Genomic DNA, 24,907 nt, shown 5'->3' on the forward strand with positions numbered 1-24,907 from the left:
GGTTCTACTTTATTTTTTTGTTGACGTTTCATAGCATCAAATCAGATTTTCTCCATGTAATTATAAAGTGAAGTTTAATCTCGGGTTTTGGCTTCCACAAACAGTAATGATCTGTTATAAGACACTTCTGAGCTGCACTTCCCATTTGTCAGAATACAGAGCCTTAATGCTGTTTGTACTTCAGACCCTGTATCTGATGGGGAAGCTCAGATCCAGAGGACTGGGGAGAGGCTCAGGGTGTGGACAGACTGTGAGCAGTGCTGTGCCTGAACACCAGGCTCTGCAGAATTAGCGCAGTGTGGCCAGGGAGGTGTGGTCCTGGGGCCTGCCAGTGGTGGACCACCTCTGACATCCTCTACCAGAGAAGCTCTCGGGAAAGGCAGCAGATGCAGATCTAAGAATCAGCTCTGCTTGCATGCTGTCTCTGAAATGTTGGGGTACGGTCAGAATATTTGAGGCTTGCTGACTTTGTTTAAAGTCTTTCCAAATCTGGAACAATGAAAATAAGCCTCTTGTCAAAATACTGATGGGAAAAACTATGTAACAGAATGTGCCAATTAGAATTAGGAAGATACCATAACTTTGTCATTACTGGACACCATTACGGTGAAACAGTGTTCTGAGAGAGGAAAATATCTAATATTAGTGCCCTTTCTCCTGTTGGAGACTTAGAAGTCTTCATATGTATTGTCACTTTGGAGCAGAAAAACTAAACTTTAAAACTGCTTCCAGAGAGCCTTTTTGTTTTAACGTGTTAGCACATTTTTTCTTCATAAAAGCATTAATGTAGCAGTGGGAACTCATTTGGGTAAATAGAACTATGGAAAGCAGATTTGGAGGGAAGTGTAATTGTATTAGGATAAAAATAGCCCACGTTTTCTGAGCCATGATTTTAATTTAATGTAGTGAGTCAGTGATTTTACTCTCCCAGGGTTCGAGGAAGTGGCCAGTGATGACTTGGAGCCTAGTGAAGAACTAGACCAGCCTGGTTTTGAGGAGACAGGAGAAGACACCCCAAGTGAAGAGAACAGTGAGGTTTTGGATGTGATAACCAGCGAGGAACTCGATCTCTTTAGTGAAGAAGAGCCAAGTGAAGGCTATAGCCGGGACCGGGGCGAGCTGCTCAGTGAGGAGTTGGAGCTCATATCCAGTGAGGATGAAGCCAGTCCTGGGGATGTGGAAGAGCTCAGCGAGGAGTGTGAGGAGCTGCTGAGTGAGGAGGAGCACAGTGGGCCGGAGCCGGAGGCACTGCTTATTCAACAATAAATTGTAAAAGGAACCACCCCCAGTCTCTTTTATAAGACAGCTTAATTTATTGAAAGTTTGTCTAGAATAAAAAAGTTTCTGGTAGTATCTTGAGATTGTACTTGGTCAGATAATCTTAGTTGCCTTAGAGGTTGAATCCAAGAAACTAGAAAAGGGTGGGGAGCCTTGAAGCACCAGATTTGTTGCCTTGTATGCAGGCCAATTTCCCCTAGAAGTCACAGCCCATAAATAACAATTTTTTTGGACTCTTTGGGTTTCCTAAGGCTATACCATAAGGTTTGTACTTTCTAACAGTACCACAAACTGAGTTGCTTCAACACCAGAAATGTAACAGAGGCCAGAAGACCAAGGTCAAGGTGTCCTTTTTTTTTAAAAAAATTTATTCATTTATTTAAATTGAGTTACAGAGAAAGGGAGGAGAGGCAGAGATCTTCCATCCACCAGTTCAGTCCCCAAATGGCTGCAACGGCCAGGGCTGGGCCAGCCTGAAGCCAGGAGCCAGTAGCTTCCTCCGAGTCTCCCACGTGGGTGGCAGGGGCCCAGAGACTTGGGCCTCCCCCCACTGCTTTCTTAGGTGCTGATCAGCAGGGAGCTGGATTGGAAGTGGCGCAGCCGGGACTTGATCAGCCTCCATGTTGGATGCCAGTGCTTCAGCTGGCTGCTTCAGCTGCTGTACCACAGCACCAGCCACGGTGTGCTCTTGCGGCTGTGAGGGAGAGTAGGTCTGCTTCTCTCCAGCTGCTGGTGGCCTCAGGTGGTCCTTGGCTGAGAGATGGTGCTCTCCTTTTTGCACTGACCAGAGTGTCCAGATTTCCCCTTCTAATTAGGACGTGAGTGATTATTACTGGATGAGGGTGCACCCCAAAAGGTTCATCTTAACACAGTCATTTACATAAAGACCTTCCAAATAAAGTGATATCCACAGTCACTGGGGTATGGGGGCGGGGAGACACAATTCATCTTGTAACATTCCTTGCTAATAGTTTACCTTAAGTTTTGGTTCTGATTTGTACAGTTTAGAAGCAAGCAGCAAAGGGAAAACTTAACAGTGTAAGACATAAGAGGAGTTAGAAGAACGGAAATGCAGATGGGAGAGGCAAATCAGATTCGATTAATCCCACATACAGACCTGTGTTTTGCATCCATGATCTCATCATATGGTGCTGTGGTAATTTGTTTACACAAATGTTTCTTGATTACTTCACAAAGTTTCATAGACACAACATACCTATATGCATTTAATTTGAAAGAAAGTAAGGGATAGGGCCTTTTAATAGCATGTAGTAGACTAATTTCCAGCTGAAGTAGAAAACATTTTCATATGTAACTTTAAAAAAAAAAAAGATTTATTTATTTATTTGAAAGTCAGAGTAAGACACAGCAGAAAGGAGAGGCAGAGAGAGAGATCGAGATTGAGATCTTCCATTCAATGGTACACTCCCCATTGGCCACAGTGGCTGGAGCTGGGCTGATCTGAGCCAGGAACCAGGAGCTTTCTCTGGGTCTCCCACGTGGGTGCAGGGGCCCAAGGACTTGGAGCATCTTCTACTGCTTCCCCAGGCCATAGCAGAGAGCTGGATCAGAAGTGGAGCAGCCAGGTCTCAAACCAGCGCCCATATGGGATGCCGGCGCTTCAGGCCAGGGCGTTAACCTGCTGCGTCACAGCGCCGGCCCCCTGCATGTGACTTTTGATACTTAAGGCCGGTCAGTAAGTTTTGCTCCACTATCCTCTCTGCTTGTTCCTTCTGTCGTGAGTGGGGTGAGCTTGCCCCAGGAGAGATTTTCTTAGAGTGCATTCTGTGTGCACTTCTGACAGCTCCTGTCGAGATGTTTAGCTACCACTTGAAAATCCTTCATTTTCACATAAAGTTATCCTGACAAGTGAGAATAGATGCTGTGTGAGTCTCAGCCTTTTTTTTCACTATTATACTTAATTTCTTTTTTAAAAGATTTATTTATTTGAGTTATACAGAGAGAAGGAGGCAGAGAGAGAGGGAGGGAGAAAGGTCTTCCATCTGCTGGTTCATTCCCCAATTTGCTGCAGCATCTGGAACTGCCCCAATCCAAAGCCAGGAGCTTCTTCCAGGTCTCTCATGTGAGTGCAGGGGCCCCAGGACTTGGGCCATCTTCTACTGCTTTCCCAGGCCATAGCAGAGAGCTGGATCGGGAGTGGAGCAGCCGGGACTAGAACTGGTGCCCACATGGGATGCCAGCAGCACAGGTGGCGGCTTTACCCGCTACACCACAGCACCGGCCCCTGTGCTTGATTTTAAGACACTTGCTTCCTCTGACTCTTTCCCATTTCACCCTCAAGGAAAAGGGAATAGTTTTCTTTTTCTTTTTAAAATTGAGAACTGAGAAATTCACTTAATGCCTCCTTTTTAAAAAATTTTTAAGATTTATTTACTTGTAAGGCAAAGTGACAGAATAGGGGGGAGACAGAGAAAGATCTTCATCTATTGGTTCACTCCCAAAATGGCCACAGTGGCCCAGGTTGGGCCAGGCTGAAGCCAGGAGCTCCGTATGGTTTTCCCACGTGGATGACAGAGGCCCAGTCACTTGAGCCATCCTCTGCTTTCTTAGGTGCGTTAGCAGGGCACTTGATGTGAAGAAGAGCATCTTTGACATGGGATGCAGGTGGCAGCTTTAACCCTCACACCACTACGCTGTCTCCAGAAACAGTTTCTTGAAACCTTTGTTCTGCCATGAGAACCATCTAGCAGTCCCTACCTCCACAGGAGGCATGAGTTGTGTAATTAGATTTGTGCACACAGTGGCACTCCTGCTTACTCATTCATACGCTTTTCCTCCTGAAGGCAAGGCATGTGCCTTGTCTGGTGTTTGGTTTGTGTGCTTTTTTATGTTTTTTTAATATTTTATTTGAAAGAGTTCTACAGAGGAGAGGTTTTCCATTCCGCTGGTTCACTCTCCTAATGGCCACAGTGGCTGGAGCTATGCTGATCTGAAGCCAGGAGCTTCTTCCCGGTCTCCCACGTGGGTGCAGGGGCCCAAGCACTTGGGCCATCTTCTGCTTTCCCAGGCCATAGCAGAGAGCTGGATTGGAAGTGGAGCACCAAGGACTTGAACGGGCGCCCATATGTGATGCTGGCACTGCAGGCTGGGGCTTTAACCCGCTACACCACAGCGCTGGCCCCTCTTGTGCTTTCATGTTGGTTGCATGATTGTCAGTCACTTGAGCAGAAGTTGACCAAGTCCTCTGTAAGGTTTTCCCACCATCTCCTGTGGGATTGATTGATTTATTTATTTGAAAGTTAAACTGGTGCTCTCATGTGAGAGGCTGCCACTGCAGGTGGCAGCTTCCTGTGCTACAGTGCAGATGACTCCTGTGAGATAGTGGTCTGTGGTGAATTTGTGAATACCTCAGGGTAAGATTTGTGTACCTGACTTAATTATTTACATTTTTAGGTGCATGTAGGTGTTCTGGAATTGCAAATATAGGAAGCTTGGTTCAAGCCTCAGGCTTCTCAAGTATATGGAATATTTAGTGTTTGTTGAGCTGTCTAATCCACCCCTAGGGAAGTTTAATGGGCACAACAAGTCTTGTGAGGGAATAATAAGGTGGAAGATGGGAGGCTGAGAAGAAACATTGCTATTTTGGGATTTGAGGACAAAAACACCCAGAGATCTGTTGCTGTCCCAGAAGAAAGTCACATAGCAAGTAAGATTGTGTTTTCCTGTCATCCGGGTTCCTCATCTAAAATCAGGCTTCTTGGCATTTGAAATAGAATAATTTGAATCTGCAATATTTTTAATCCTAAGAATTGGACAGATATTTGTAACTCTTGGAAAAGACATTATTTTATTTTATTTTATTTTTTCTTTTTTATTTATTTATTTTTGACAGGCAGAGTGGACAGTGAGAGACAGAGAGAAAGGTCTTCCTTTGCCGTTGGTTCACCCTCCAATGGCCGCTGCGGTAGGCGCGCTGCGGCCTGCGCACCGCGCTGATCTGATGGCAGGAGCCAGGTGCTTCTCCTGGTCTCCCATGGGGTGCAGGGCCCAAGGACTTGGGCCGTCCTCCACTGCACTCCCTGGCCACAGCAGAGAGCTGGCCTGGAAGAGGGGCAACCGGGACAGAACCGGCGCCTCAACCGGGACTAGAACCCGGTGTGCCGGTGCCACAAGGCGGAGGATTAGCCTAGTGAGCCCCAACGCTGGCCCGCAAAAGACATTATTTTAAACTAACCTAGAATATAACTAAAGTTTGTATCTTGTAGTAAAAAATTGCATAGAAAAGTGAAAATGAAGGTGTTCATTTATTTGACAATGATGTGTTTGCTGTTTAGTGCCTATCAATATTTCAGATGCTGGTTAAACAGTAAAGAAAGAGACCCCAAAGGCTCTATGCCCCTGAGGTTCACAGTTCATTGTGATGCTTTGGCTGTGGTTCTTACATGGTTACCATTTTTCCTACCAAATATGCTATTTTCTACTTTGAAATATTCTGTTTATTTTAGCTCCTGATTCAGGGTTAGTTGGAAGGTCAGAGAATGTCGGTCACAATTATCCTGTCAATTTCTGCATTTCCCCATTTGAGGGTGGCTGGTAGTTAGATGTTAGGCTTTGAAACTTGTAAATAATGAACTATTTCTGTTTATTCAAAACATCTGTGATGCTCTTTAGATTTTTCTTTTTGTTCGTGTGTGTGTGTGTGTGTGTGTGTGGGCGCGTGCGGTTGAATTAATAGTGTGAGGCTGTGAGGAACAGAGCATGGGTGCCTTAAATCATTAAACATGCCTTAAATCATTAAACAGGCCTCTCCGTGGTTGAACTTTATAGTTATTGGAATGTTCTGGTGTTTAGTTTTTGCTCTTGTGCTTTGTCTTTACTATTACTTTTTTTTTCTTTTTTTAAAAGATTTATTTATTTATTTATTTGAAAGAGTTTCACAGAGAAGGAGAGGCAGAGAGTGGGCGGGGAGGATTTCCGCCCCACTGGTTCACTCCCCAGTTGGCCACAATGGCCAGAGCTGCACTAATCAGAAGTCAGGAGCTAGGAGTTTCTTCCAAATCTCCACACGGGTGCAGTGGCTAAAGGGCTTGGGCCATCTTCTATTGCTTTCCCAGGCCATAGTGAGAGCTGAATGGGAAGTGGAGCAACAGGGACTAGAAATCTGTGCCCATGTGGGATGCTGGCACTGCAGGTAGAGGCTTTATCCAGCATACCACAGCCCCAGCCCCTACTGTTACATTCTTTATTTATTTTTTTGACAGGCAGAGTGGACAGTGAGAGAGAGAGAGACAGAGAGAAAGGTCTTCCTTTTGCCGTTGGTTCACCCTCCAATGGCCGCCGTGGCTGGCGCATCGTGCTGATCCGAAGCCAGGAGCCAGGTGCTTCTCCTGGTCTCCCATGGGGTGCAGGGCCCAAGCACTTGGGCCATCCTCCACTGCCTTCCCGGGCCGTAGCAGAGAGCTGGCCTGGAAGAGGGGCAACCGGGACAGAATCCGGTGCCCCGACCAGGACTAGAACCCGGTGTGGGCGCTGCAGGTGGAGGATTAGCCTATTGAGCCGCGGCGCCGGCCCGGTTACATGCTTAACTGTTCTGTTCACGTTGTCCTTGTATGGGAAAACCTTCATGCTTCCTCAGTTTTCTGAGCAAGTTTTCTCAGTTTTGTTTGTGGATGTATGTTTGTATTCTGTGTTTGGTGCTCAGGTTTTGTCATGCCATTGAACGCATTGTATTCCTCGGTCATAAGTTTGATGTTACTCAATTATTAATTTGGTATCTTGCTAATAATATTATAAATTCTTAATTAATTGGGTTTATTATTTCTAAGAATAGTGGGACATTACAAAGCTTTAAAGAAGCGCTTGTGTAAGGTGCTTAAAATACCGGAATGGAAGAGTTTGATCATAGTGCAGGTATGTATCTATATGTGTATCTCAGCATACGTATGTATTATGAGGGAAAGGCCTGCCTGAAGATGTTAGATGACCGAGAATATTTTTTGCTGTGTAAAATTTGTACTAATGTTCTCTAGACAGAACCAGTAGGAGAGGAGGACTTCACCATAGAACTGCCAAACCTGGACCTGCTCCCTGACTTGGAGCAGGCAAATGAGGACTAGAGAAATGGAAGAAAGTATTTTAGTTTGTAGGGCACAGAGCACTGTGATTAATCCCCGGACTCACTGAGGGATCAGGGGTGGTGAGTTTTGTAGGTTAAAGCTGGGGTTGAGTAGTTACGGATCACCTCCTGTGTAGATTCCTGGTTGGTCCATAGTGCTTGAGCCTTCCTTTGCTCAGAGTTGGGGCCAGTTTGTTTCCTTTGTGATGGCGAAGTGGGCTCCCATCTAGGAGTAGATTGGGTGTTTCTTTGAGCAGGGACTGCACGATCTTGTGAAACTCACAGACTGGCATTGAGATATGAACTGTAAAGGTGACAATTGAATTCTAAATCCATGGGATTCAGGGTAGAGCCAGCCTTAACCAATTAGTCTTAAGCAAGGAGTTACTTTGTAGTCATTACAGGGAAGACATAAGAAGGAAGTGCAGCTGAGGGAGAGATTAAAGTCTACATCAAAGATAGTGGACTAGAGACTCGGTTTCAGAATTTTTTTAAAAAAAATTTATTTAAGAGGCAGAGAGGTCTTCCACCTGCTTGTTCACTCCCCAAATGGCCACAGCAAGTAGGGCTGGGCCAGGCTGGAGCCAGGAGCTTCTTTGGGATCTCCTAGACACTGGGTGCAGGGGCCCAGGGTCATAGCAGAGAGCTGGATTGGAAGTGGAGCAGTGGGACTTGAACCACTGCCCGTTTAGGAGCCGGCACTGCAGTTGGGGACTTTATCCACTACACCACAGTGCTGGCCCCTCAGTTTCTGATTAACACACATTATTACCGTGACAGGCAAGTAACAGTTTGCAGAGCGGTTATTCTGGTTGCATTTTGAAGCTATTAGAATTTTGTTTTAGTGTTTAACTGAATTTGAATTTATGGCAATCTACTTTACTAGTTTATTAATTCACAGTGCTGTTAATCTTACCCAGAAATACCCAGAATGTGTGGCCAAATAATTGGATACCCTATTCATATCCCAGTCAAGTTAACACCTGTCTGTCCCTCGTTATTGTAGCACCTGTAAGCCAGCTATGTCATAATTCCCCCTAACATGAAAATACAATGACCTTTTCTCTAGTGAAGGTGAGATCCTTGAGTGATACTGATTTTTTTTTTTTTTTTTAAGATTTTATTTACTTGAGAGTTAGTTATAGACAGTGAAGAGGAGAGACAGAGAGAAAGGTCTTCCATCCACTGGTTTACTTCCCAAATGGCCGTGATGGCTAGAGCTGGGCCGATCCAAAGCCAGGAGGCAGGAGCTTATTCCGGGTCTCCTACATATGTGCAGGGGCCCAAGCACTTGGGCCATCTTCTGCTTTCTTAGGCCATAGCAGGGAACTAGATTAGAAGAAGAAAGCCAAGAGTAGAACTGGTGTCCGTATAGGATGCTGGCACCAGCCCTGATACTCATTTTGATAATCCTGTAACTGAATAGCCAGTAACTTATTGTTCCATAAAAATGGAAGAAATTGAAAGTATTTGCTTGAATATATGTTTTATATGCTGAAATATTAATTTACAGTGAGGAGATAACCATGCTAGTTCTAGTCTTGGTTTCTGTAACTGGTCATGTGGTCATGGCTGTTATTTAAAACCATCTTCTGCTACCTGTCCTGTGTTTTCTGTGCCGTCAGCAAGTACCTCAGTTAGTCATGGCTCTTAACATGGTGAAGTGAACAGAAATCGAAGTTGGTAGCACATTTAGTTATGATTTTTTTGTCCTTTAAAAAAAGTTCTGTCTTTTTTAGACACAAAAATGTCTAATGCCTACTGGGCGAATTTGGATTCTTTGGAAATGAGGTGAAAGCAAGGGATGGTTTTGCTGTTGGTTCTGCTCCGTGTGAGACCCCCACTGTGGTTGTCTTCATTGGTGTGTTATAGCTGCGACTTGAGTCCCGCTCTGCCTTTCTCCACAGCTCCAACTCTGCATAAATTCTTAAAATCTGCACTTAGTGTATTTTTATCCACATGCCTGCTCTTCTGTTGGACAGTTATTTTCACTATCAGTAACGCTTTGAAGTCAGCGCAGTATATAGTTTATAATGTTTTTGCTAAGTATGCCTTGATGGATAAGCACAACACAGACTAAACTGGCTGTGCTAATCTTACTTATGTTTTCAAGAATGTTTGGTATCTCTAGTAGTAATACAATGCCTATCTGTGTCAGTATTTTCTATTATAATAACTTTTTTTTAAAAGACTTATTTATGTATTTGAAAATCAGAATTACAGAGAGAAGGGGAGGCAGAGAGAGAGAGAGAGAGAGAGAGAGAGAGAAAGAGAAAGAAAAGTCTTCCACCCACTGGTTCACTCCCTAATAGGTTGCAATGGTTTGGAGCTGCACCTTCCCAAAGGCAGGAGCCAAGAGCTTCTTCCAGGTCTTTCATGTGGGTGCAGGGGTCCAAAGACTGCTTTCCCAGGCCATCGCACAGAGCTGGATCAGAAGTGGAGCCAGCCAGGACTTGAACCAGCGCCCATATGGGATGCCAGCACTGCAGGCGGCAGTTTTATCCCCTACACCACAGCACTGGCTCCCCCCTTTTATAATATCTTAATGCACAATATTATATTTGGCAATTAACATTAGATTTGACTTTAATTAACCCTTAAATATTTTAGTATAATTTTTGAGATAATCAAGCTATAGAAAATTGAAAGGAATTCTCGCATCCGTGGCTATGTTCCATAACTATTTTTTATTTCAACCACTTGCAGACTATTATCTCTTTATATGTGTTTTATCAGTAAGCACATTAGAATAATTCATTTTTGTGTTTATTTCTGAATTACTTTGGAGAATGTAGCTTTCATGTTATGGAATACAACTTCCTGAGTGTGAAACCATCTTTCAAATGGTTACAGCAGAAACAGTGTCTTAACAAGATGTTATTAAAAGGCCACATTTAAAAAAAAAAAAAAAACTCTGGATTGGAAGTGTGTATTAATGATCCCAAGCTTTGTATGTGAATGTATGCTTTTTTTTTTTTTTTAATAAGTCTGCTTTTTTATTCTGTTATCTGGCTTTGACTCAAACTTGTAATTAAAGCTGTTGGGAAAGTCAGTCTTTGAGTTTTTCCTTAGATAAGCTAATTAATTATAATATCTTGGTAAAATTTTTATTCCTAATGGAGTGGTATGTTACTAAACATTAACTCATCTTCTCTTTCTTACAGCTTTCCAATGGAAAAAAACAAATTTGAATAAGGATTTTACAACCTGTGTTTTTATTTGTTTCTAGAAGACCCATTTGAGGACTTTTTTGGGAACCGAAGGGGTCCCCGAGGAAGCAGAAGCCGAGGCCCAGGCTCATTTTTCTCTGCCTTCGGTGGGTTTCCATCCTTCGGAGGTGGATTTCCTTCTTTTGATACAGGTACTGAATCCTTGGATTTATTTTCTGTCATCTGAACAGAAATTAGTGCTTAGAATAATTTTAGTTAAAGCATTCCTGTATTCCATTTGTTAGAGTAGTTTATGGACTTGCCAATATGTTTTGCATGTACTTGCCTGTGTCTAATAACCTATATTTTCCTCCTGATCTTTCCAGGAATGTTATGTTTAGAAACCTGCTTTTGTTCTTACTATTAATGGCCAAAGTTTAATGAAATTCTTAAAAGGGGGCAAATATCTATTTTGGGTCAAGTGCAGAATAGTTCATTTGGATAATCTCAGTGAATTCCTTCATATTCCTGACCTCTTGCAGTTAAAATTACACGGGCAGTAGTACCCTTACTAGGTGTGTCCACCTGATGTATTCATGGTAGGATTCAGTGCTGGCCACAGCCTGGTTTTGTGAACCAGCTGGGCTAGCTCACTAGTGAGGTACTTAGCCATATGCCACTGGTACTAGTACATGACCTATAGAGAGGCAGTTTATACATTAGGATAATATACATATATCATAAAGCAGTTGTATGTTTTACCTTTAAATTTTTTTTTAAAAAAAGATATATTTATTTGAGAGGTAGGTAAAGTTACAGATAGAGGGAAAGACAGAGAGAAAGGTCTGACATCCTCTGGTTCACTCCCCAAATGGCCGCAAAGGCCAGAGCTGGGCTGATCCGAAGCCAGGAGCTTCTTCTGGGTTTCCCATGCAGGTGCAGCGGTCCAAGCACTTGAACCATTTTCTGTCGCTTTCCCAGGCCGTCAGCAGAGATTTGGATCAGAAGAGGAGCAAGCAGCCAGGGTGTGAACTGGCGCCCATACGTGATGCCGGCGGCAGAAGCTGGGGCTTAGCCTACTATTGCATAGCACCTGCCTCTCTTGCCACCTTTTAAAAATTTAGCTATTTCTCTTAAAAGAGAAGCTATTTTTTTTCTGTTTTATTTTAAGATGTTTATGCTAAGGATTGGCAGTGCTTATTATTTAGGCTGCCCAATTATGCTCCCCTTAAGTATTGTGTTAATAACACTCTAGGTGAATAGTCCACACAATTTGACTTCAATTTTTGATGTACTTTTCTCTTACAGTTCCCTCATTTGTGCCTTGTAATATAATAACTATAGATTAGGAGGTATAAAAGCTGGTTAAAAAAACTTAAAATTGGCAATTTAAGAAATGAGTGGCTAGAGTGTGTGTGTGTAGGGGAAGCTGTCCTCATTTATAGCCCCGGGCTCACTATGGAACTATACTGTCTAGCACACATAAGCACTGGTCACTGGAGATGTGGCCAGTCCAAATGGAGATGTGTTACAAGTGTGAAATAACACACTAGATTTACAGAATCTAAACCACCTCAGGTTTTATATTACAAACCTAAGATTTTTCATAATTGGATTGAATAGTAACATGAGCTACTAAAATTAATTTTCCTCTTATTTTGTGAGATAGCTTGAAATTTAAAGTTTGTATGTGGCCCACATTTCTTTCAGATATTGATAATCCTGGGTTGTGGTAGAGCTTAGGTGATTGAGTCATGTTCAGGTATATGCGTTACTTCATTGCAAACATTTTAGAAATAGGCCAACTTCTAAGTTTCTTATCCAAGATAAGTTTGCTCTGGTGTGCTTTGTAAAAATTTTCCTTAGTGCATGTAGTATGATAGTCATGTGGTTAAGTATGTTCATGTACTGTAATTTCTATTTTTTCAGATAATTACAGTACTGTTCTAAAATTGTTGTATATTTTACTATTTGACATTTTTATCCCCTGTGGTCTCATTTCAAAGCCAGTTAGATTGGCTTAGCCATCCTGACATGAGAAGGTTCACTAGTACATTTTGAAGCACTACTACATTTTGAAGTAATTCTTGCTTCGGTAATTTTGATGTGTTGTTGCCTATCATTATTTTCTGCTTTCCTGTAGGATTTACTTCGTTTGGGTCCCTGGGTCATGGAGGCCTTACTTCATTCTCTTCCACGTCATTTGGTGGTAGTGGGATGGGCAACTTCAAGTCTATATCAACTTCTACTAAAATAGTTAATGGCAGAAAAATCACTACAAAGAGGTCAGTGTTATATATTTTATATTTTTAATAAGTAGCCATAATTTCTTTTTAAGATTTATTTTATTTATTTGAAAGAGCTAGAGAGAGAGGTCTTCCATCTGTTGGTTCAGTCCCCAGATGGCCGCAACAGCTGGAGCTGTGCCGATCCGAAGCCAGGAGCCTGGAGCTTCTTCCGGGTCTCCCACGTGGGTTCAGGGGCCCGTGGACCTGGGCCGTCCTCCACTGCTATCCTAGGCCATAGCAGAGAGCTGGATCGGAAGAGGAGCAAGTGGGGACTAGAACCAGCGCCCATATGGGATGCCAGGGCTTTAACCCACTGCGCCATAGCTCCGGCCCCTGGCATAATGTTTCATTGCCATGTTTACACATCCATAGTGAGATTTATAGGTGTATATGCCAAATATGACATCAGGAGAATCTTCTACTTAATTGGATATTCATTATAACTAGGGCTTTTCCTTCTTAACATTATTTTAATTTTGCGTCATATTTGACATGTAATATGTGACATCTTCTCAGTGTTGTTAAAAAAGTGAAGCGGAAAAACTATGTAATAAAACCTGTATTTTGTAATCCTATCTCAGCATGTACTTAGTATCCAGTTTTATGGTGTCTGAGACAATTTATTTTTGTCTGAATCTATTTTAGGAAAGATTAACTTTCAATAGACTAGTTTAAGCTGTGATTTTCAGACTAAAAATTATTTTCGTGTCTAAGAAATTTTATTACTGTTCATATACACAAATAATATTTTTTTAAGAAATATTTTAAATGAATTTTATTCTACAGAATTGTCGAGAACGGTCAAGAAAGAGTAGAAGTCGAAGAAGATGGCCAGTTAAAGTCCTTAACGATAAATGGTAAGGAGCAGCCGCTACGCTTGGATAACAAGTAATTCAACGCACGCATTTAACAGAAATGTTAAACTATAACAAGCACCATTTGAGGATTAACAGGAACATTTTTTTGAAGATTTCAAACGAACTCGACTTTCAGTATAATTGTACCTAATCTAAAGTATTTATAAACAGCTCATCGGAGCACCTATTTGTCATAGACTTTTGAGTTTATTGTTGGGACCACATAATAGGACCATTTTTTTTGTCTTTAAAATTGTTGTAAATCTCTGTATGCACTTTGCTTTTTTATTAAACGTTACCCAAGGTGAGCCGTGACTCTTCAGTAGTGGTAGGACAAGATTGTACACTAACACCAGCATGGATCTGCTTTTCCATTGTGTTTGAAATGTGAGCCAAGTAGTGTCAGCCTGCTGTGAAGTTAACATTGCCAGGATGAATCTTCTACAGAAATAATTTCAGTTTTTTCAGTATTTAGTAGTGAAAGATATTAATGCATTAATGGTAATACATTTCTGGTTTAATATAAATTAAGGATGTTTTCTAGTTGTGCATGAAAGCTGGTAATTTAGTAAGTTTTGACAATTGTTTAAATATGTAATGTTAAGCTTAGGTTCAAAAAAGTAAAGCTGGTAAACTGGGTCTTTTGTCATTTGCTTTTAAAAAAGAAAATAAATGCGAATGTGTTTGGTGCATTTTTTTGTGAGTGGGATCTGTAGCCTTCTTGTGTCTGTGTATGATTTTGTGCCTGGGCTTCTAGTGTCACTTTATCAGCATTTCAGCTGTTCACGAAGGTGGATGCCGAACTTAAGTTACATTTTTTTCAGTGTATTTTGAGATTATGTGAAGACTTTGCTATTGATAAGTAATGATTTAGCAATTGGACTTTTTTGTAACATTTCTATGGGGGAGGGAAGAAACAGCTATGCAATTTGTCCGTTCTTACAAGTATGTTCTAGTTTTCTAGGGTATATTTAATGTAAGATCACGTAAGGACAATTCTGCATGGTAAAGTCATGGAATGATTTAGGTGTGAGCAAAAATAAAGGTGTTTTGTTTTGTTTTGTTTTGTTTTGTTTTGTTTCAGTCTGTAAGATTGTTACTGGTGCTATTGCGTTGAATCCACCCCCTTCTGTTTTGCTGTTTTGTGGTTGCTGTAGGGCCATTTCCCAGCAAAAACATTTTCATTACTGTGAGCTCAGTGGAAAGCATATTGCTCAGGACGGTACCATGGAGTCTGTAAGGCACTTCGTGTACTGCTACTGAAACTGAGTAGAATAAATCGAGAAATCTTGGAGAGCTCTACAAAAGGGGAGGGGAGTAAGCGTTCAAGTATTTGAGGACAGTTGAAAGATGATAAGCTTAAATTTGAAGGTTTATTTTAACGGCAGAAGGAGAGCTCTTCATGTACTGGTTCACTCCCATTTGTCTACAACAGCCAGAGGTGGGCCTGTCCAAAGCAGGGATTCCAGAGTTCTTCCTGGTCTCCCATAGGGGGGACAGGAACCCACCTACTCAGGCCGTCACCCACTCCTCCTCATGGGCATTAAAAAGATTACCTTTATTTTGCTCCTTCATTGATGGGAGTGCTGATTGTATTAAGTTATTAATAAAATGGAAGATTTACTTGTTGCTGTCAACTCTTGTTCCTTCGATTTCTGAGCTTGGATCAAGTTCATTCCTGGAGAATTAAGTCCAGACAGAGTGTATCAGCTTTGGAAAGTTAAATTGTTACGTGCATTGATACATTGGAAGAATGGCTTTTAATTTCTATTGCTGGTTTTTGTTAAATTTGGTAGTCCCTTGTGTGTGTGTGTGTGTGTGTGTGTAAAAATTTATTTATTTGAAAGGCAGAGTTAAGAGACAGTTCCTCATCTACTGGGTCACTCCCCAAATGGCCACAGTAGCTGGGGCTGGGCCAGGTGGAATTGAGGAGCCAGGAGCTTCATCTGCATTTTCCACTTGGGTACCAGGGGCCTAATCACTTGGGCCATCTTCTGCTACCTTCCCAAGCACATTAGCAGGGAGCAGGATTAGATTTGGAGCAACCAGGATTGGAAAATGGCACCCATATTGGATCTCAGCATTGCAAGCAGCAGCTTTACTCACTGTGCCACAATGCCAGCCCCTATATTTTAATTTTAAAGATTTATTTACTTATTTGATAGAGTGATACAGAGTGAAAGATGAGAAAGAGATCTTCCGTGCACTGATTCATACCCCGCAGCGTCCAGTCTGGGCCAAGCAGACAGCAGGAGCCAGGAGTTCTGTCCAGGTGTTCACCTGAGTGGCAGGCCCCAAGTGCTTGTCCAACATCTTCCTCTGCCTCCACAGGTGCATTGGCAGGAAGCTGGATCAGAAGCAGAGCAGTCAGGACTTGAACCAGCACTCGGATGTGGGATGCCCACTCTTGAAGGCAGCAACATACCAATCCCCTCTTGTCACAGCTAGTCCAGACTTAACCTTTTCTCTCTCTTTTTTTTTTTTTTTAAATGTTTCTCTGTAGCCTTGAGTCCCTTTGAGAATGGGAAACTGAATACTTACTTAAAGACTGTTTGTAAATAGATACTCTCAGATCCTCACAGTTCTACCCAACGACTCGGCCCTACTCTCTGCTGTCCGTCTTCTGTGCTTGGACTGTGCCCCACCTGCTTGCCTAGAGGATCTTCCTTCCTGAAGGAGCAGTCTGCACGTAAGGTCTGTCCCTCCATCCCCCCTGCTGGTTTCAGTTCAGTCATGGATTAGTCCTCACATTCCTCTCCCATCTGTAAAATGTAAACTCAAATTCCAAAGTTTCAAGGTGTGATTTTTGTGTGATTCATCTTTGGCTTTGTACCTTTTTTTTAAAAAGGGTTTATTTATTTGAAAGGCAGAGTTAGAGATATGTTCTTTCCACTGGTTCATTTCCCAAAATGGCCCCTCTGGCCAGGAAGCTAGGAGCCTGGAAACCCTGTGGGTGACAGGGGCCCAAGCACTTGGGGCGTCCTACACTGCTTTCCCAGGTGGGCTAGCGGGGAGCTGGATTAGCAAGTGGAGCAAGTGTCATAGGTCACTCTGGCTTAAGCCACGATGCCAACCCTGGTTTTGTAGTTCTTCAAGGACAGAATTTAGAAGTTTGTAGAGTAGCTTTACCATTGTTCAAGTTCTTCATACACCTGTGTGGTACCTACTCTGCTGAAGTATGTATTCCTTTATAGTAGGGTAAAGATTGTAGGGTGATCATCTTCCTAGCTGATTAAAATTTGTTAATTATCTACTAAAGTTTGAAAGTTCCGGGTTATTTTCTTTTGATTATCGATTTGCTCCATTACTCTCTAAAAGGTTACTGATCTTATTTTTCTTGTAAACGTATATTGTATAATGTTTCCAGAGCATCCAGGATAATTAATGGATTTTATTATCTACGCTAATTTTTATGGGCGATGTAATTCAGCTTTTGGCATATTCGTAGAGTCAGGTAGTTTTTGAGGCACGAAAGGTCATTTCTAGGCAATTTGAATATTGGGAATTATGAAGGGAAGAAGTTATACTTACAAGTCTTTAAAATATTCATGGGAAAATGGAATTAAGAAAATGCTGTGGATTGAGAAAAATTTTGGAACTTCTTGTGACTCGATGCCCTTAAAAAATACTCTTTAGCTTCAAATACCTTTTGAAAACTTTTGAAGGTAATCATATTTCTTCATTGGGAATTTTAATCTCATGCAAGTCCTCTTTAGTATGTTGTTTCCCCTACATTGGTTAAGTTACTAAATTCTTTCCCCATTACCATTTATTGATCTCTTAAAGTCAATGTGATTTCTGCCCTTTCTGCTTTAGGTATCTCCACTTTGGGATGCAAATCTAAAATTTGAATAGCTTAGGTTTGGTGATAGGGATGACTTCTGATTCTTGTTTCTAATCGCAGCACCTTTGAGTATGTATACCGAGTATTCAGTAATTTTGTGTACATCTTGATACTCAGGTTTGAACCAACAATTGAAATGCGACAGACCGAAGAATCTATTTTTAGCTACAGTATTTTTGGCTATTGTCTTTAGTGTTCATGGAAGTTAGCAGGAGGGAATATCACAGACAGCACTCACAGAAATTTAGAAACCACTGTAGCCACTGATTTCCAGAGATTAAAGCTAGCTTTTTTTGTATTGAAGTGAATTATATATTCTTTTGAAAGACCAGGTGATGGGGAGAGATTTATTCATTGGTCCACTTCCAAATCGCAATAACCAGGTCAGGATGGGGCCAAGCTGAACCCAGGAGCTCCATTGGGTCTCCCATGTGGGTGGCAGGGTCCCAAGCCCTTAGGCCATCGTCTGCTCCCTCCCAAGCACATTAGCAGGAAGCTGGATTGGAAGGAGAGGCAGGACTTGATCCCAGGTACTCTGATCCCAGATGTGGGTATCTGAAGTGCTGATCTAACCAGCTGTGCTACAACACTTGCCTCCAACATTTTGAAGTCCTGTGTAGTATGACAGGTGATCTTATCACACCATCCAGCAGTTCATTCTGCGATTTATGACCTACATGGGAACTTTGTACCCAGTGGAAACCCTGACTGGACTTTATCCCGTTTATTCCTACCCTGGCATTCTGAATAAAAGAAGATTTCGGTCTTAGAGTAAAGCCACACATACGCAGAGACCATGGAAGTGCAAGATTTGTGTGTGTGTTCGTCGCCACGTTATCCCAGCATGTGTACTTGCTCCCTGTGTGTGCTGAGTAAACCCTTGCACACTTCTGGCTGCAGAAATGTCTCGTGTGCTAACTTGCTCACTTGGATTTCAGAGCAGTGAGCTGATCACCAACTTGACATCTGGTTTTGGAGGGCTTACGGAAGGAGCTGTATCTTCACTTGGGCTATTCTCTCCTTTGGAGTCCTTAAGGTAGTGCTGAATCTCACAGTCTGTTCATTAAACTTTGCAAGTTATTGCATACTAGCCTTTTCCTAATAGCATTGATTCTCCCAAATGTTCTTTCCTCTTCGTCCAGCCAGTTACTGAGGCTGATCTGATAGGGAATCACGTCCAGAACAGGAGTGAACGAGGCCTTGGTTCTGAAACATGACTGCAGAGATGGGGTGGGTGCCCTATCCTGCCTTGGATGGATACCTCAGTGCTGGGAGCCCTGCCTTCCAGGAGTACGTTGGGCTGTCTGATGCCCACTGAGAGCCCTGGGTTACCGCTGGTCTGTGGGCTGGGGCATCGTGGTGAAACCACAGCTAGAGCAAGGGCTCTTGGAGTGGTGGTCAGCTTTTGTGGAGTTGGTAGGCTGCGAGACTTGTTTCTTAAATGTGTTTCTCACGCATCGAGAATACTGCTTATCAACCCTGATCCAAAGTGGATAACCTCTTACCTGATACTTCCAGGGTGGTTTGTGTAATGCCAGGCCTTTGATGAAGTTAAATCCTGACCTGGAAAGAAAGTATTTTCAGCAAGTCCCTTTGACATTTCTTTCACTGTTTGTGAACAATGGGTCTTTACCCAGGTGAACTCTGATACCATATTCAAGGTGAGTGGATGGTAAGGGAGTGTCTGGTAGTATGGAGTCCAGTGTTGTTCAGGAGGGACTGCTGGGTACAGAAGTTTGGGCGCTCGCAGCGGTCGTCCTTTAAGCACCAAGGATTTGAGTTCCCCGTTCAGTGGTCTGTGCACAGCCCATGGCTGCTAGGATGTTGTCAGGCCTGCCCTGAGTGTCTTGTGGAGAATGGCAAAATGTGGATATCCTTTTTTCATGTAATATTTTATGTATCTGCATAGTCTTTTTTTTTTTTTTTTTTAAGATTTATTTATTTGAAAGAGTTACACAGAGAAGGAGAGGTCTTCCATCTGCCAGTTCACTCCCCAGTTGGCTGCAGTGGCTGGAGCTGCGCCAATCCAAAGCCAGGAGCTTCTTCTAGGTCTCCCACAAAATACAGGGGCCCAAGCACTTGGGCCATCTTTGATTGCTTTCCTGGTCCATAACAGAGAGCTGGATAGAAGTGGAGCAGCCGGGACTTGACCAAATGGGATGCCGGCACTGTAGGCAGTGGCTATACAGGCTATGACGCAACACCGTGCCCTCTTACATCTTTGTAGGTGTAGCTCCGGTGAATACCTCGGTTGAGAAATGTGTGTGTTTAGGGTTGATAAGTCCTACAAAGAGCACACTGCCATCAGCTGTGGTTGAGAGTGGCAGTGTCCTCATACTTAGGAATACCTTGTAAACCATTAAAATTTTTTTATTTAAAAATTACTTACATGAACAGGGAGCCAAACATTTCCCATCCCTTCACCCAATGTCCAGATACAGCAGAGAGCTTTGAACACGATTCAGGCCTCCCTCGTGGGTGTCAGGAACCCAAGGACTGTCACTATGTGGTCATCTCACCCCAGCGTCTCTGATGGGAGAGGGCACTGATATCTCAAATGCCCAGCCCACAGTGTGTGTGTGACCTACTGTGCCACAGTGCTGGCCCCCGAATCTCACGTTCTCTTCCCTTATTTTTTTCTTAGCATGTGTAATGATGTCAAGGTTTTCTGTCTTATATCCCAGTAGGGTGATTTTGGTACTTTACAATGGGATCATGCTTTTGTTCCTGAGAGAGATTAATGTGTTTAAGATGAAAAAGTCTCTTTAGTTTTTCTTTTAATAGGACATTGCTGCTGAAATTTAGCCATTGAATTCCCGGGACTTTTTGAAGTAATTCAGTTTTTCATCTTTGCCCTCTGGGTTTTTTTTGGGGGGCGGGGGGTGACCCTATGTAGCAATGCCAGATTGTCTTGAACTGTTTATTTTGGAGTCATACTCTCGCGCAGGCTTTGTTTTCCAGAGGGGGTTGGCCTTTTAGACTGAGCACGCCTACAAAGTCGTCTGTTTGTGGCACATTTTCTGTAGGGTGGGGGGAGGGAGGACAGAGAAATGTTCTAATGATACAGATGCTTCTTGGACTATGGTGAGTTATGTCCCAATAAATGGAAATACCGTAAGTCTAGATGTTCTTTACACACCTGTTGTGTACAACCCCCACCCTGGCATGGCCGCACACGGCACCGTGGACATACTTTCCTTCTGACAGGAGCATCTTGTGTGTCTAGCCTAGGGAAGGATCCAGATCTGAAATCCAAAGGACAGCTTCTACTTAACACATGCTGCATGGCTGTAAGTCACGTAGTGCCTGGCGTGTTAATCTTACAGTTTTTACCTTTAAGTGGTGTGATTAGGCTTTCTCTAACTGGTTGCCAATGTAATACTTCAATTGGAAAGTCTCCACTTTGTTGAGATCTATGAGGTCTGCTGTAAACTTTCTCATTTTTAAAATCTTCCAAACACTAGTTCATACTGTAGATGCCCCGAACAGCCGTGAGTGAGATAGGCTGAAACTGGCTTATCACACGGGTGATAGGGACCCAAATACTGTGCCTGCGGCTTCGTTAGCAGGAAGCTGGGATCGAGAGTGGAGCCGGGATCAACTCCAGGCACAGCAGTGTGGCTGTGGGGATTCCAAGGAGCATCTTCTGTGCCAAATCTCCAAATACCTACATTTTTTTTAATAGATTTTCTTCCTTTTCTCATGGTTAACTGCTTCTGCAGAATGTTTATTTGCAGTCTTTCTTGTTCATAAATGTAATACGAGTCTATTGCTTTTGGATTTGTCATATAAAAGCATTTTTGTTTTTCTAAATCATTTGTTTTCCTTTTTATTTCCATTTAAATTACTTGTAGAATACGAAATTTGAAATGAATATTTCAAAAAGAGCAAGAATTCTACCTTGTCAATTCTGACAATTTTTAAGTTATTTTATTTATGTGGAAGGCAGGATTGATTGCAGAGAGGGATTTTTCATCCTATGGTTGGTTCACTCCCTAAATGACCACAATAGTTTTGGCTGGGTTGTCCCGAAGTTAGGAGCCCAGAACTGCATTTGGATCTCCTACGTGGTTGGCAGGGGCCCAGGTACATGAGATGTCTTTTGCTTTCCCAAGTGTGTTAAGAGGGAGCTGGATCAGAAGTAGAGCAGTTAGGAATCGAACAGGTGCCCTATGGGATGCCAGTGTTGCAGGCAGCCACGAAACCCTCTGCATCATAGCACCAGCTCTGATTCTGTGCACTTTTATTCTGTTCCCACCCCTGCCCCTGCCCCCCTCCCCAATCCTGTTTAGGAAATTCTGTCTGGGGAAATTCCCTTCTGGGGAAAAAAAATTGAAGATACTAACCTACTTAGAGTTCTAACACGGGGCAGGAGTCTAAATTGTTCCCTCTGTATGGGTAGTTCCCATAGCTTTTGTCTGCTGTGAAATGTGATTTAATTTTTAATTTGTTGATTTCACATGTTTTGGGAGAGAGTGTATTGGGATCCTCCTCCAGTGAATAAATTTTAGGACTGATGGGTGTTTCACTCTTTTCAAGGAATAAGAGAATGTCACAAGCAGAATAAATTTTTTTTTAAAGATTTATTTATTTATTTGAAAGAGTCACACGGAGAGAGGAGAGTAGAGAGAGGTCGGTCTTCCATCTGAGGTTCACTCCCCAGTTGGCTGCAACGGCCGGGGCTGCGCCAATCCAAAGTCGGGAGCCAGGAGCTGCTTCTGGGTCTTCCACACGGGTGCAAGGGCTCAAGGACCTGGGCCATCAAGAAGAATAAATTTCATCTTGACCTTCTAGGCTGTGAATTCAGAAAGCAGAAGTTAGTTGACCAGGGTGGGAAATGTGATTTGAAGGCCCATGACTTGTAGGCAGTATACTGGGGAAGGGTCATAACCTATGTTCTATTGGCTTCTGTGTGTGTGTGTGTGTTTTTTTTAAAGAGAATCCTAGGGATGGAGTGAGCGTTCTTTGCCGTGCTTTTTTTTTTTTTTTTTTTTTTTTTAAGATTTGTTTATTGGGAAGCAGAGTTACAGAAGACAGAGGGAGAGGCAGAGATAGAAGTTTTCAATCTGCTGGTTCACTCCCAAATGGCCGCAACTGTCGGAGCTGGACTGATCCAAAGCCAGGAGCCAGAAGCCTCCTCTGGGTCTCCCATGTGGGTGCAGGGACGCAAGCATTTGGGCCCTCCTCCACTGCTTTCCGAGGTCACCAGCAGGGAGCTGGATCAGAAATGGAGCAGCTGGGACTCAAACTGGTGCCCATGTGGGATGCTGACACTCAGGCAGAGGCTCGGCTTACTAAGCCACAACACCAGCCCCGTGCCGCTCTGTTTTCAACAGTAGGTGGACCTAGCTTTGGGCTCCTGCACTCTGCCCCTCTCCTGCACTGGTGGAGTGGTTATCCTGTCCCCGTATGGAAGGTCCTGACAGGAAGACAGAAGACCTTGAGGAAGAAACTGGAATTACTAGAATTACTTTAGTGTTATGTGGAATGAGCCCTGTCTTAAAGCAGATTTTATGAATAGGGAACCTACAAATGTTAGAACATTCCTTTTTTTTTTTTTTTTTTTTTTTTTTAAGATCTGTTTATTTGGAAGGCAGAGTTTGGAGAGAGGTAGAGAAAGTCATCCATCTGCTGGTTCACTCCCTGGATGGCTGCAACGGCCGGAGCTGTGCCGATCTGAATCCAGGAGCTTCTTCCAGGTCTCCCACGCGGGTGCAGGGGCCCAAGGCGTGTTACTAGTTCCAGTAAAGGAAGGCAGGTCACAGGAATTCAGCTCTGGGGAGGGCGGCCAAGGAGCATCCCCTGGGGCTGAGGAACTGGTGACAAGAGTCTAAGGGACTTCTCAGACAAATGGTCCGTGACCTGCTACCTCTGCTTTTCATGCCAGCTTCAGGATTTTTTGGTGCGGCCACAGTCCAGGCACTGTGAAATTACTGCTCCAAGGGATGGGCGTTTCTCCTTGCTATTTAGATGATGCCTGTATCCCACCGCAGAGTCCTGGCTGCTCTTCCCAACTCCAACTTCTTGCCGTGTGCATCCAGGGAGGTAGCTGGTGATGGTTCAAGTAGCTGGGTCTTTGCCATCCATGTGGGGAGACCCAGCATGAGGCTGACCCAGCCCTGGCTCCTGTGGGTAAATAATGAGTAAGCCAGTGGATGGAAGTGCTATCTTTGTCCCTCTGCTTTTCAAAGAAATAAAACAAATCCTAGTAGTAGCCACTAAGGATTAATTGTAGAGGCCGGTGATGTGGTGCAGGGGTTAAGCTACTGCTTGAGACACCCAGGTGCCATAGGAGAGAGCCAGGTACTCTGCTCTGGTCCAGCTCCCTGCTAACGCACCTGGGAAGGCAACAGAACATGGCCCAAGTACTTGGGCCCCCGCCACCCATGTGGGAGACTGGGGTAGAGCTTCTGGCTTTGGCCTAGCTCAGCCTGGCGAACCAGCAGGTAGAAGATTGTCTCTCTCTCTTTCTCTGATTTCAAAAAAAAAAAATTCTTAAAAAGAATTGTAGCTTCTGACCTCTGTCCTGTCTTCTGTATTGAGCTTCAGTAGTTTCACATGTGTCCGTTTGTGACCGGTTGAATTAAGCTACTCTCCTATTTGAGCTCGTTCGGGCCATGCTTGTTTATGACATTTACCGATTCCTAGCCCACCCTTCCTCATCCTCTCTGCTGTATCCAGGTCAGACACTCGAATCCCCCTAACAGACTGTGTCCTGTGCCTTCCCCCAAAGTTTCCAACATCCTGGCAAGCCACAGCCTTGGTTTTCTGTATCTCGGGTCTCGTTCTGAATCTTGGCAGCCTTTGTCTGATCAGTCCTCTATCCTGTGTGTTTGCATAGATGTGGAAAAGAGGACTTTCCTCACTGGTAATTCTGTGTTGTGTTCCCCAGTGAGCTCCTTAAGCACAACAACAGACTTCTTTGGTGTCCCTGGTGCCTGGCCCATGTTAGGCACTGATGGAGTGAGTAACCCCTCTAATGGGCCAGCGTGCACCATGTCGAATTGTGTGATAGTCAGGATTTGAGTGTGTGGGATTAGCACCCCACCCCGCAACAGGGGGAGAAAATGGAGCAGGCATAGCAAAGTCCTCTTGAGTTGTGCATATTTGGGAAAAATGATTCTGCCTTTATCTATAGAAGTTTGTTTTCACTTGCATGTTATCAGCCAGACTCTACGCTGTATGTTTGGACTCCATTTGGGGGGAAAAGCGCAATGTTCGATATGAGGTCATGCACATGTAGCAGCTGCTGGAACATTCCTTTAATAACTTCTGGGTGATTTCAGTGTGTTTTGGCTCAGAGGGACACTTGGCAAATCTTGTTTTTGTTTTTAAACTTGGTTTAACTCGATGTTCAGGATATTTTGTGATATATTTAGTTCCCCAAGTGAGATAGAAACTTGAATTGTAAGCAG

The 24,907-nt window shown here is 43.3% G+C and overlaps 1 protein-coding gene across 4 annotated transcripts in view; it reads left to right on the forward strand.

Annotated features, from left to right (window-relative positions):
• The window catches only part of DNAJB6 (DnaJ heat shock protein family (Hsp40) member B6), a 65,606-nt gene that overhangs the window by 24,496 nt on the left and 16,203 nt on the right, over positions 1 to 24,907 (forward strand). For 3 of the 4 annotated variants that reach the window (XM_062192932.1, XM_062192931.1, XM_062192933.1), the window contains exons 6-8: positions 10,584 to 10,715; positions 12,647 to 12,788; positions 13,578 to 13,648. In XM_062192932.1, coding sequence (XP_062048916.1) covers positions 10,584 to 10,715; positions 12,647 to 12,788; positions 13,578 to 13,648 — 345 coding nt within the window. The remainder of the gene's footprint in view (positions 1 to 10,583; positions 10,716 to 12,646; positions 12,789 to 13,577; positions 13,649 to 24,907) is intronic. The other variant, XM_062192934.1, reaches the window with a different exon arrangement.

This window comes from Lepus europaeus, chromosome 5 (genome assembly GCF_033115175.1).
Source record: "Lepus europaeus isolate LE1 chromosome 5, mLepTim1.pri, whole genome shotgun sequence".
Taxonomy (NCBI): Eukaryota; Metazoa; Chordata; class Mammalia; order Lagomorpha; family Leporidae; genus Lepus; species Lepus europaeus.